At 41.9% G+C, this 12,133-nt stretch overlaps 1 protein-coding gene across 1 annotated transcript in view; it reads left to right on the top strand.

Annotated features, from left to right (window-relative positions):
- The window catches only part of smyd3 (SET and MYND domain containing 3), a 750,592-nt gene that overhangs the window by 154,673 nt on the left and 583,786 nt on the right, over positions 1-12,133 (top strand). Inside the window, exon 2 of the mRNA XM_052013009.1 lies at positions 7,277-7,340. Coding sequence (XP_051868969.1) covers positions 7,277-7,340 — 64 coding nt within the window. The remainder of the gene's footprint in view (positions 1-7,276; positions 7,341-12,133) is intronic.

A 12,133-nucleotide genomic window follows, 5' to 3' on the forward strand; every position in this document is an offset into this window, starting at 1 on the left:
ACAAAGTTCATCAGCACTGAAGGGATTCAGCTGCTTTATTGAGGGAATCCTCAGAGACTTCCTTCCAATACTTAGACCTAAGCTCACAGATTGCATCTGAAAGCAGTATCCCATAACACATTGACATGTGCGGCTCTGTGAATTACTGTCCAGCTGTGTGTTGGGCTTGACCACATACAGGGTCTGGGTTGCCAGGTTTCAGTTGGGAAGGAGGTGTTTGTACTGGGGAAGTGGTGAACTTCACCCAAAGCTTTCCATTCTCTGTCAGCACTCCAGGGCCATGCTCGATCTGGATTGGGTTGGTATGAGTGAGGCCCCTTCTCCTGGACTGGACCGGAATGTGGGACACTCCTCATGTACAACCAGCTACTAGCCACTTTCCAGAAGAATGACTGCTTGGTGGGATATGGGGGTGTGGCGGATACCTGGAGAGCTATGTTCCCACTAGTTGTTGCTCTGGGAAAAGGAAATAAGTAGGTAGAAAATAATGTGAATCTAAAATATTCCAATTGGGTATTCTTTATCTGCAGTCAAGTTGTAAAGTCAGTGGGAGCAATGTGGTGAGGAAACCTACCTTAGCCCACTGAACACTAGTGGCCTCAGTCCCTTGCTGGTGAACTGGGGAATTAATCTCCTGAGTATGAAAGGTTGCAGGTTTATCTTCAGATTTTTCATTAGTGACTAAAACCTGGGAGCTGGGAAAAATATTGTGGAATGTTTAATCCATTGTTTTATTAACACATTAAGAGCTGGTCACCTGACCGTTCATCCAAAGGTCAGAGTGCTACATCACCCTGAATTTTAGCTAAACCATTTTCAAATGCCAATAAATTCTTTACACAATTGCACAGCTACTCAATAACTCATTGCAGTATGCAGCACGAGCCCATAATGGTCAGAAATTTAGAAATCAATGCAGTTGGGCTGTGGAGATTTATGTGGGGCAGCTGTTGCTGATCTTCAGAAGCAAAGGCTTTTCCATATTTTGTGCCCTCAGGTCAGTAAATAAATCCCAAGTCGAATTGTTCTAACATTTGTACTTTGCTGCTTGTGCCCCCTTGATGATTTAAACAAGAAAGAGACTAAACATGCATTTGTAGCTCTTTCAGCACGCTGCCAAGTAATAAAGAGTTTGCATTTTATGGAGCATCTTCTGCTTCTGCAGGGAAATCACATAAGCAGAATTACTGCTATGCAATGTTCCAGCAATGGCAAGAAGTTTACCAATTAATCTGTATTGATGATATCGTTAACTGATAAATATTTAGCCAGTGTACCATTGAGTCTTGCTTGATGATCTCTGCATAGTACTCTGGGATCTGGTAAGTCTGCCTGACCTGACCAAAAGGACTTGGCTTCTTCTCTCATCTGAAAGGCAGCACTTCTGACATTGAAACATTTGCTCTTGTCATCTTGGAGTGGGCCATGAGGCCCATGACTTCCTGACTCCAAGGTGAGTTTCCCACCACTGAACTATGCATCTGGGTGTATCAAAACCTGTCACCTGTCACCAAAGGCATCTGTGTATGATTAAATGGAGATTTATCAAGTTGCGGTTGCTATTTTGAGAAGATTGCAAACACACCATACAAAAGGAGCAGAAAATAATGAATGTGCTGAATATATCTCAAGGGCATTTGACTTTTATTTTTGGCTTGTGTAGTTATTTTATGAGGCCACATTTGAAATACTGTGCTTGGTTTTGGGTATCCTACTTTCAAGGTGGCAATGATATATTAGAAATAAAGGAATTTTCATGAATATCTTGTACTTTGAGCATCCTTAACACAAATGGAATGACATCTGCAGTGAGTCAGCAGACCAGCAGAAGTAAAAGGTCAAAGAAATTTTGCAAGGGCTGACACCTAATCTGCCTCCAGCTACCTTGTGAGCCTGTTGCCCTTTGAAGGGTTATACTACTGGCCCACTGTGAATGACTTTGGCCGATATTACTTTATGTTCTTTCACTGGATGTGGGCATTGCTGGCAAGGCCAGCATTTTATTGCCCAGTCCTAATTGCCCTGGAACTGAATGGGGCATTTCACCAAGCAGTTAAGAATCGACTGCATTGCTATTGGGTAACAGATTTTCATCTCAAAGTGATATAAATATTCCAGTTATGTTTGTACAATGTGGCCATCATTAGTGATTCCAGCTTTTTATTCCAGATTTACCAAATTAACTGAATTTAAATTTCTTACTTGGTGTGATTTGAACTCATTTCTCCAAATTTTAATATAATCCTCTGCTTTATTGGTTTATTATTGTCACATGTACTGAGATGCAGTGAAAAGCTTTTGATTGCATGCCATCCAGACAGATCATTCCATATGTAAGTACATCAACGTAGTTAAAAAGAAAACAGAATATAGAATATATGTTGCAGTTCCAGAGAAAGTGCAGTGCAGGTAGACAAATAAAGTGCAAGGGTCACAATGGGTTAGATTGGACAATTAAGAGATCATCTTTTCATTTATCTAATAGCACAACCAATATGCCCAACCATGACTTTTATTTATATTTTTGGGATTTGTCTGTCACTGGCAAGGCCAGCATTTATTGACTATCCTAATTGCCCTTGAGAAGGTAGTGGTGAGCTGCCACTTTGAACAACTGTGGTCCTTCTGGTGAAGGTACTTCCAGTGCTATTGGGTGGGGTGTTCCAGGTTCTAGGCACATTGACAATGAAGTTGAGATATCTCCAAATCAGGTGTGCATCTTGGAGGGGAACCTAGAGGCAATGGTGCTCGTATGCACCTCCTGCCCTTGACCGATTTGGTGGTAGTGGTTGCGTGTGGGAGGTGGTGGTGTTGTTGTAGTAACCTAACTGCAGTACAACTTGTAGATGGTACACACTGCAGCCAGGGTGTACTGCTGGTGAAGGGAATGAATGTTTAGCATGGTTGATGGGGTGCCAATCAAACAGGCTGCTTTGTCCTGGACGGTATTAAACTTCCTGAGTATTGTTGGAGCTGCATTCATCCAGACAAGTGGAGCGTGTACCTTGTACTGCTGAGTTCATCCTTGTTGATGGTGGAAAGGCATTGGGGTGTCAGGTGGTGAGAACCTTGCTGGAGGATACCCAGTCTCTGACCTGCTCTGTAGGGATGGGATTTATGAGGCTGGCACAGTTGAATTTCTGGTCAATGATGGTGGTGCACTTGGTGCTGTAAAGCCACAATGTCAAGGTTAAGTTGTTAGACTCTCTCTTGTTGCAGATGCCTGGCACTTATGTAGCACAAATACTTCTTGCCACTTGTCAGCTGAAGTCGTCTCCCTACAACATTATTTTTGGTGACTTCTAGTGTCTGACATCAGGTTACATGTTGGAGGTGAGGGATTGAATTGGGAGACAGCTTTTATCTATTTCTAGAATTACTGGGCCAAATTGACTCCTTTGTGTATCTTCTTGACAAGTTGCTTTTGACAGATGAGGCAGCTCCAGAGGTAATTGAACCAAAGCATGAGCTGTAATTCAAGGAAGTGGAAAGAATTGTTGGCTAAGAATCTTAAAATCATAGAATTGTCACAGCTCAGAAGAAGGCCATTAAATCCATTGAGTCTATGCCAGCTCTCAGTAGAGCAATCCATTCAGATCTATCCCTGCTCTTCCCCTTACCTCTGTAGATTATCTGCTCTTGAGTGCATATCCAATTCCATTCTGAAGGCACTGATTGATTTGCTTTCTACCAATCTTACAGACTGTGCGTTCCAGATTTTCACACTCTGTGTTCAAAAACAAAATCCCCCAACCCTGCCCGTCTTTTGCTCAACAATTTGAATATGTGTTCACTGGTCTTTGAGACCTTTGAAACATAGAACATTACAGCACGGTACAGGCCCTTCAGCCCACAATGTTGTGCTGACATTTTATCCTGCTCTAAGATCTATCTAACCCTTCCCTCCCACATTGCCCTCCATTTTGCTATCATTCATGTGGTTATCTAAGAGTCTCTTAAATGTCTCTAATGTATCTGCCCCCACAACCTCTGCCGGCAGTGCATTCCACGCACCCACCACTCTCTGTGTAAAAAAAAACTTACCCCTGACATCCCCCTTATACCTTCCTCCAATCACCTTAAAATTATGCCCCCTCATGTTAGCCATTTTTGCCCTGGGGAAAAGTCTTTGTCTGTCCGCTCGATCTATGCCTCTTATCATCTTGTACACCTTTTTCAAGTCAATGTAAACAGCTTCTCTCTATTTACCATGCCAAAATCTGTCATGACCTACAGATCTTATCAAATATCATCTTAACATTCCTCCCTTCCAGAACAACCCCAACTTCTCCAACTTAATCTCATAGTTTAAATCCCTCATCCTGGAACCATTCTAGTAAGTCTCTCTACACAATGGCTTTTGCATCCTTTCTAAAATATGTTGACTGGACTAAGTTTACACCTGGTATGGGCGGTTAGTCTTGTAAGGAAAGATTGTTAGTCTTGTAAAGAAAGTCTTGTAAGGAAAGATTGTTTTGACCAGTCTTGTATCGGCTGATGCTGGGTTTCAACCTGAAACATTGACAATTCTTTTGCCTCCACAACATTCCTCTTCCATCTGGTAGAAGATACAGGAGCCTTGAGGGCACATACCATCAGGCTCAAGGACAGCTTCTATCCTACTGTGATAAGACTATTGAATGGTTCCCTTATGCTGTACGATGAGATGGACTCTGACCTCACAATCTACCTTGTTGTGACCTTGCACCTTATTGCACTGCACTTTCTCTGTAACTGTGACACTTTACTCTGTACTGTTACTGTTTTTACCTGTACTACATCAATGAACTCTGTACTGACTCAATGTAACTGCACTGTGCGATCGGTACGTAAGACAAGTTTTTCACTGTACCTCAATATGAGTGACAATAATATACCAATACCATTTTGGATGATATTATGCAGTTAGATGCAGCCGACCCAGTATTGTGTAACTAAGCCATCATGATGATACGAGGTTTTGCACAGAATAGCACAGGTAATTTTTTTAAACAACAAAGTTAGATTTTTCAAGTACAATACATTTATGGGTGTTTTGTGAAATGGCAGAACTTAACATCACATCTGCTAATTATTGTTGCACCAATCTGTCGCAAGGGCAGGAATGGCTGCTGGATGTTCCGGGGTTTAGATGTTTCAAAAGGGACAGGGACGGAGGTAAAAGAGGTGGGGGAGTGGCTTTGCTAATCAGGGATAGTATCACAGCTGTAGAAAGCGAAGATGTCCTGGAGGGATCGTCCACTGAGTCAGTGTGGGTGGAGGTCAGAAATAGGAAAGTAGCAATCACTCCATTGGGAGTATTCTATAGACCCCCCCAATTCTATAGACACTGAGGAACAGATCGGGAGGCATATTTTGGGAAGGTGCCATAATAACAGGGTTGTTGTCATGGGTGATCTCAACTTCCCTAATATTGATTGGCACCTCCTTAGTGCAAAAGGTTTGGATGGGGTGGAATTTGTTAGGTGTGTCCAGGAAGGATTCCTGACACAATATGTAGACAGGCTGACTAGAGGAGAGGCCATTCTGGATCTGGGCAATGAACCTGGTCAGGTGTCAGATCTCTCGGTGGGTGAGCATTTTGGACACAGTGACCACAACTCCTTGACCTTGGTGACCAGTGGTGTTCCGCAGGGATCTGTTCTGGCACCCCAGCTCTTTGTGATTTTTTTTATATAAGTGACTTGGATGAGGATGTGGAAGGATGGGTTAGTAAGTTTGCAGCTGACACAAAGGTTGGTTGTGTTGTGGATAGTGTCGAAGGTTGTTGAGGGTCACAATGAGACATTGATAAGATGTAAAGCTGGGCTGAGAAGTGTAGATTAAGTTCAACACGGAAAAGTGTGAAGTGATTCACTTTGAAAGGTCAAATTTGAAGGCAAAATACAAGGTTAATGGCGAGATTCCACTGCTGTGTGGAAGAACAGAAGAATCTTGGGGTCCAATCCATAGATCCCTCAAAGTTGCCACACAAGTTGGTAGGGTTGTTTAGAAGGCATATGACGTGTTGGGGTACTGAGTTCAAGAGCCGTGAGGTAATGTTGCAGCTCTATAAAACCCTGGTTAGCCCACGCTTAGAATATTGTGTTCAGTTCTGGTCACCTCATTATAGGAAGGATGTGGAAGCTTTAGAAAGGGTGCAAGAGAGATTTACCAGGATGTTGCCTGGATTGGAGAGCATGTCTTATGAGGATTGGTTGAGCAAGCTAGGGCTTTTCTTTTTGGAGAGAAGGAGGGTGAAAGGTGACCTGAATAAGGTGTACAAGATGATAAGAGGCATAGATTGAGTGGACAGCCAGAGACTTTTTTCCAGGGCAAAATGGCTAACACGAGGAGGCATAATTTTAAGGTGATTGGAGGAAAGTACAGGGGGTATGTTGGAGGTAAGTTTTTGTACACAGAGAGTGGTGGGTACATGGAATGCACTGCCAGGGGTGCTGGTAGAGGCAGATACATTAGGGACACTTAAGAGAATCTTAGATAGGCACATGAATGATAGAAAAATGGAGGGCTATGTGGGAGGGATTGGTTAGATTGATCTTAGAGTGGGTTAAAAGGTAGGCACAACATTGTGGGCCGAAGGGCCTCTGCTGTGCTGTAATGTTCTATGTCCAACTGTTTCAGTGAGGTGCTTTTTAATACGACTAATTTACTCCCACCTCAGTGAAAGATCACATTGGATAGTTTGATATTCTCCTTGGTCCCTGAATGGATTTAGTGTAAAATGGAGAAGGGCAATACTACTTGAAAGTTATAGCTATTGCTATTATTTTTTCAATCAACAGAAATCACTCATCATTTCCACATGACATTTGTGGCTTGAGCTTAGTTCACAGATGTTGACTTGTTGGTGTTAATAAGAAAACAACCAGAACTAAAACTGGACTCTGAAGGGGTATGAGGAGGAGTATCAAATGAGACCAGTCCAATTTAGGTAGCTGTGGAACCTCACCCTGAAGTACAATTTTAGCAGTTTGCTTTATTGGGTGTTTTTGAAGATCCTCATCAGCTGCTGTTTTGTGATGCAAATTAAGATCTTGGTTGCCATGTTGGCTTTTGGGTCAGGTATCAAAAAAAGATTGTGAGTCCTCGGGCTTGGGTTTGGATTGGTCATGGTTGGACCAGGTTCTAATTTTTATACCCAAGTAGAGCTCTGATGCAAATATCTGACGAAGATCCTTAAACCCATGGGCTTTTAGATGCGTTGCACAACATTAAATTGTGTTCATTTGCAAATCTGTTTCATTTGGTTAGTAACATATTTTTCTCTTCACAGGAAGGAATCTCTGCTGCGATGTTCTCAGTGCAAGTTGGCAAGATATTGCAATGCAACATGCCAGGTAAGCACTTAGATAGAAACCAGAGAGATTAGTTGTGTGCACAATTTATCTGTAGGGTAACAAAGTGAATATTGACACCACTGTCTCAGGCAGGTGACTGGGCTGATTAATGACTGGACTGCAATAATCAGTCCAACTGACAACAAAAAAGTAGATATAAGGAAGATCTTGGTGAACTGCAACAAACTGAATTTGTGATCAAAAATGCTTCAAGATCTCCTGATAACAGCAGGATCATTTGTTTCTGTGAAATGAATTGACGGGAGGATAGATACATATGTCTGCAAAACCAGTTCCAAAGTCATTGACCTGAAGTGTTAGACTCAAGAGATTGTGGATGCTGGAATCTGGAGCAAAATGCTGGATAAATGCAGCCTGACCCTCTGAGTTCCTCCATTGTTTTGTGTGTTGACCTGAAATGTTTACTCTGTTTCTCTCTCTACAGATGCTGCCTAATTTGCTGAGAATTTCCATCATCCTCTGTTTTTATTTCATATTTCCAGCATTGGCAATGTTTTGCTTTTTGATTCTCATTTATGTAAAGCAGTGCAGATATCAGTTGTGGTTACTGGGTGAATGACCCTGTCATCTTTATTCCGACCAGGAAGTGAGGTGCCATTTAGTGCTAAGTTAAAGCATGGTCCCCCAGGTGGTGTTTGCCATATTGAGTATCCAGTTTGAGCGTTTGAAGCTAAATAAACAAAACAGAATCCAGAAATAGATGGACAAAGTTGGGATTTAGTTTTCCTGTCTAAGAATTTGGCACAAAAACTTCTTTGTCTCTGTGGCAGATTGAATTTCTGCTGCCTTATCATGCTGTCCCAGAAAATAGTAATTCAGTGTGTGAAGATCCCAGAGATATTTAAGCACGAAAGGTGCAAATTAAATGATTATTGCAGATACAGTACTTGTTGATGGACTGGGTTTGGTTTCGTGCTTCACTTCAGCTACTGCTCGGTATTCTGAACGCACCACAGGTTTTTGTTTTGGCAGACAGAGCAATGTAGAAATGGGTTATATTTGAGAGTTTTTTGAAAACATCTCAGTTTTAAGGCAAAGTTATGGAACCAAGCTGGGTCAAGGAAGTTCCATTTGACTGGTGGAATAGGCTCAAAGAGCAGAGTGGCTTACATTCTTAGTCACTTGTTGGGTGATTGTGCCTTTCAGATATTCCTTTGGATTAAAATACTTTCACGGTTTTCATATTTCTTGTATGTTGTCTGTATGGTGTGTGGCTTTATAATCCTGATTGTAGAAGTCAAAAATGTACAGGGCTTGAGTTGAGGTGTTTTATTCTCTGGTGAAGTTCTACAAATCTCAAGGTCAAATATGCTTCTAGTACCAGTCAGGGGGAATTATAATGAAAATGAAAATTTGCAAATGGTTTAAAAGCAAAGCCCTCAATTGGAATGAAAAGCAAAATACCACAAGTAGTCTGAAGGAATAATATTTGATGGAAAAATATGGAATAATTGATGGAATTCAAGTGCACGTAAAACGATTCCATTGTACATATGAAGAAGGGGAGGGGAGCTGAACCCCTCTACTAACTGAAGTATCTCAATCAGTGTTACTTAAAAAAAAAGTGTCTGCTTTTTGTAGGGCCTTCCACAGTTTGGCTGCTGTGCTTTCTTAGGTTCCAACATGGACTAAGCTGCAAAAGTACTTTATTGTCTGTGAGGTGTTTTGACAATGGTGTGTAATGGTTGCTAAATAAGTGATTTTTCTTCTATTTGTCTGTATTGGAGGGAGGGTTATTCTATTGATAAGGACGATTGGCTTGATGACTTTTTTTCTGAGGGACTGTCATGATGGCTTCTAATTGTGCCAGCTTCCTTGAACTTGGACATGACTTTGGCAGTGCACTCTTCCATTTGGCTCCATTGACTTGGGCTTCTTGGTGCCATTGTGAATTTGACCTCTCTTGCCGCCTCTGGCATTCATTTCTTCCATGTGAGATGGTCTGAGGCTGACTCATGTTGTCAACCCTGGGGAGTTTTTAACTCTCCCTTAATCACCACCACCATTGAATATGGTGGCTTCATTACCTACTGATTTTCCCATTTTAAATCCAATTGTTTTGTGTTGGATGAGGAATGTAGGGGTCTGATAATTCTAACCCATATCCCTGTAGCAAGGAAAGCTGTTGGGGAATCAGCAAACTGTACTTCTAGGGCTAGGAAGGGTAAGATTGGGCCTTTAATCTCCTGTGTGACTCCCTCCCTCTCTCCATTAATGCATGAAACCCTCATGACAGTCCCTGGTTGCCTCTAATTCCATCTTAGCCTTCCCTTCTGCTTACTCGCTGACCAGGCTAGCTTTTTACCCAAGTAGTCCACCTGATGAAACAGATAAAGCTCCAGTGAGACTCCTGAATGGAACTATCTTGAATGGAACTATCTTTGTCTATCACTGAGTGATGGGTATCATAGAGTCATTCAGCATAGGAACAGGCCCTTCTGCCCATTTGAGTCCATGCCAGCCATCAAGCAGCATTTATGCTAATCCTGCATTAATCCCATTTTATTCTCCCTACATTCTCATCAACTCCCCCTAGATTCTACAACTCAACTACACACTAGGGCAATTTACAACAGCCGATTAACCTACCAACCCACATATCTTTGTGATGTAGGAGGAAACCGGAGCACCAGGGGAAACCCATGCGTTCACAGGAAGAACATGCAAGCTCTACACAAACATCATCTGAGGTCAGGATTGAACCTGGGTTACTGGAGGCAGCTCCACTTGCTGCGCCACTGTTCTGCCCATCAATCAGCTGAAGGAGAAGCTTGGAAAGTTGGGAGGAAGCCACATTACCTCCCTTTTGATTGCTGTGTATCGATCACCTAAACTAACATGTATTTCAAGTGGGGTTTAGAGTTTGCTTTTGGTGACCGACACTTGCTGTGTAAGGGCAGAGCTTCCCAGTTTTTCATCAACATGAACATCACCTTGCGGCACCCATAATAACCTTGGGCAGCAGACCTACCAAGAAGATCGATAGTTTTCCACTGAGATAACGTCTCCCATAAAGACGTTAGAATTACCTGATCTTGTAAGACAAGTTTTGAACCCAGACACATCCTTGTCCAAAGATAATTGGTTTTTAAGTTGTGATGAATTTAGTGCTGCCTGGTGATGGTGCTAGTGAGGGAATTGGAGAGATTGTGCAGCTGGTTTTAATGGGTTGTACTTCTGTCTTTGTGTGGAGTGAGCTGCACTTGTTACTCAGCTTCCTGTGTAACAAAATCCTCTTCTATTTACCATGTCAGATGTCTCCCTGTGTGGCCAAGATGTGTTCAATCTCCCCCTTTCATTCTTGTCCAGTGCAGAGAAATTCCAATTTTTCAATTCACTTCTACCTTTCTGTTGTTTCTACCTGTCATTATTTGTGTTTCTTTTTCATTTTAGTTCTCTTTGTCTATCTTTTTTTTAAAAAAAGAATCTTTATCTGCACTTAAAATCCATAATTCTCAGGGCATTAGTGTTTTAAGAAACTTAAAAGCTAAATGAAACACTCATCCGGTCAGGCAGCATCTGTGGAAAGAGAAACAGTTAACATTTCAGGTCAAAGACCCTTCATCAGAATTCAGTGAAATATTTGTTTTGAAACTTGACTCTCTGCCTTCAGTTATTGAATATTGAGTTTCTGAGTATTCGTATGCATCTTATCTCTCTAGGTAGTCCCACTCGGAATGCATGGTTCCTCTTATCTCTCTCTTCTGACTATCACTAACTATAACTTTAGTTGACTGGGACCAACAGTCTGAAGCCAGCCCATCTGGGACAAGAATCAGAATCAGATTTATTATCACTGATGTGTGATGTGAAATTTGCAGCAACAGTACAGTACAAAGACATAAAATTTATACATTACAAAAATAAATAGTGCAAAAAAAAGGAATAATGTGGTAGTGTTCACGGGTTCATGGACCATTCAGAAAACTGATGGCGGAGGGGAAGGAGCTGCTTCTGAATCATTGAGTGTTGGTCTTCAGGCTCCTGTACCTCCTCTCTGATGGTAGTGATGAGAAGACGACATGTTCAGTATGGTGGGGGTCCTTAATGATGGATGGCACCACCTTGAGGCACCGTCTCTTGAAGATGCCCTCGATGGCGGGGAGGGTTGTCTCCATGATGGAGCTTCTCAAAGGTCATGAGGGATATTTGTGTGGACTTGAGGAAAGGGATTGGCCTCCCAGTAACAACAGGGGACACCATGAGGGTACGAGGGTGTTTAACTTTAATGTCATGATTTCCAGTTTATATATTACTTGATTTCACATTTTCTAAATGATTTCTAAAATACAAGCAACACTGAAATATGTTCACCTTTAGGGTACATAACACCTGTCAGTGTGCAGACAGAAGCCACAGTGGTCTGGCATATGTTGGCATTTCCACCTACCCTGTGATGCCCTGCCAGCAAGCTTGCTAATGTCACACTTTTCAGATCAATGCACTCAAGGTCAGTCTTGAATGTCACTAACCAGTTAGAGATTTTTTTCGGATGCAAAGGATTGTCTCACTGCAATACAGTGTAAGTGTGAACTAGTCGGATTGATGTCATGGCTGTCAAGTAATTAATGAGCGTGCCCTCCAATGTGAAGTTAATTCCCATTTTGGGATTCTACTCCCCTGTTGTTTGTGTACTTATGCTGAGGCCAAAGATTATGAGCAAGATTACATTTTGTGACAAAATATACAATTGATGCACAGGATTAGAAGCTGCAGGCACTACTGAAATCATAACAGTTATTCCTTGAGAAGGTTCATATGACAATGCAGTG

Source organism: Pristis pectinata, chromosome 3, assembly GCF_009764475.1.
Source record: "Pristis pectinata isolate sPriPec2 chromosome 3, sPriPec2.1.pri, whole genome shotgun sequence".
In the NCBI taxonomy this organism is placed as follows: Eukaryota; Metazoa; Chordata; class Chondrichthyes; order Rhinopristiformes; family Pristidae; genus Pristis; species Pristis pectinata.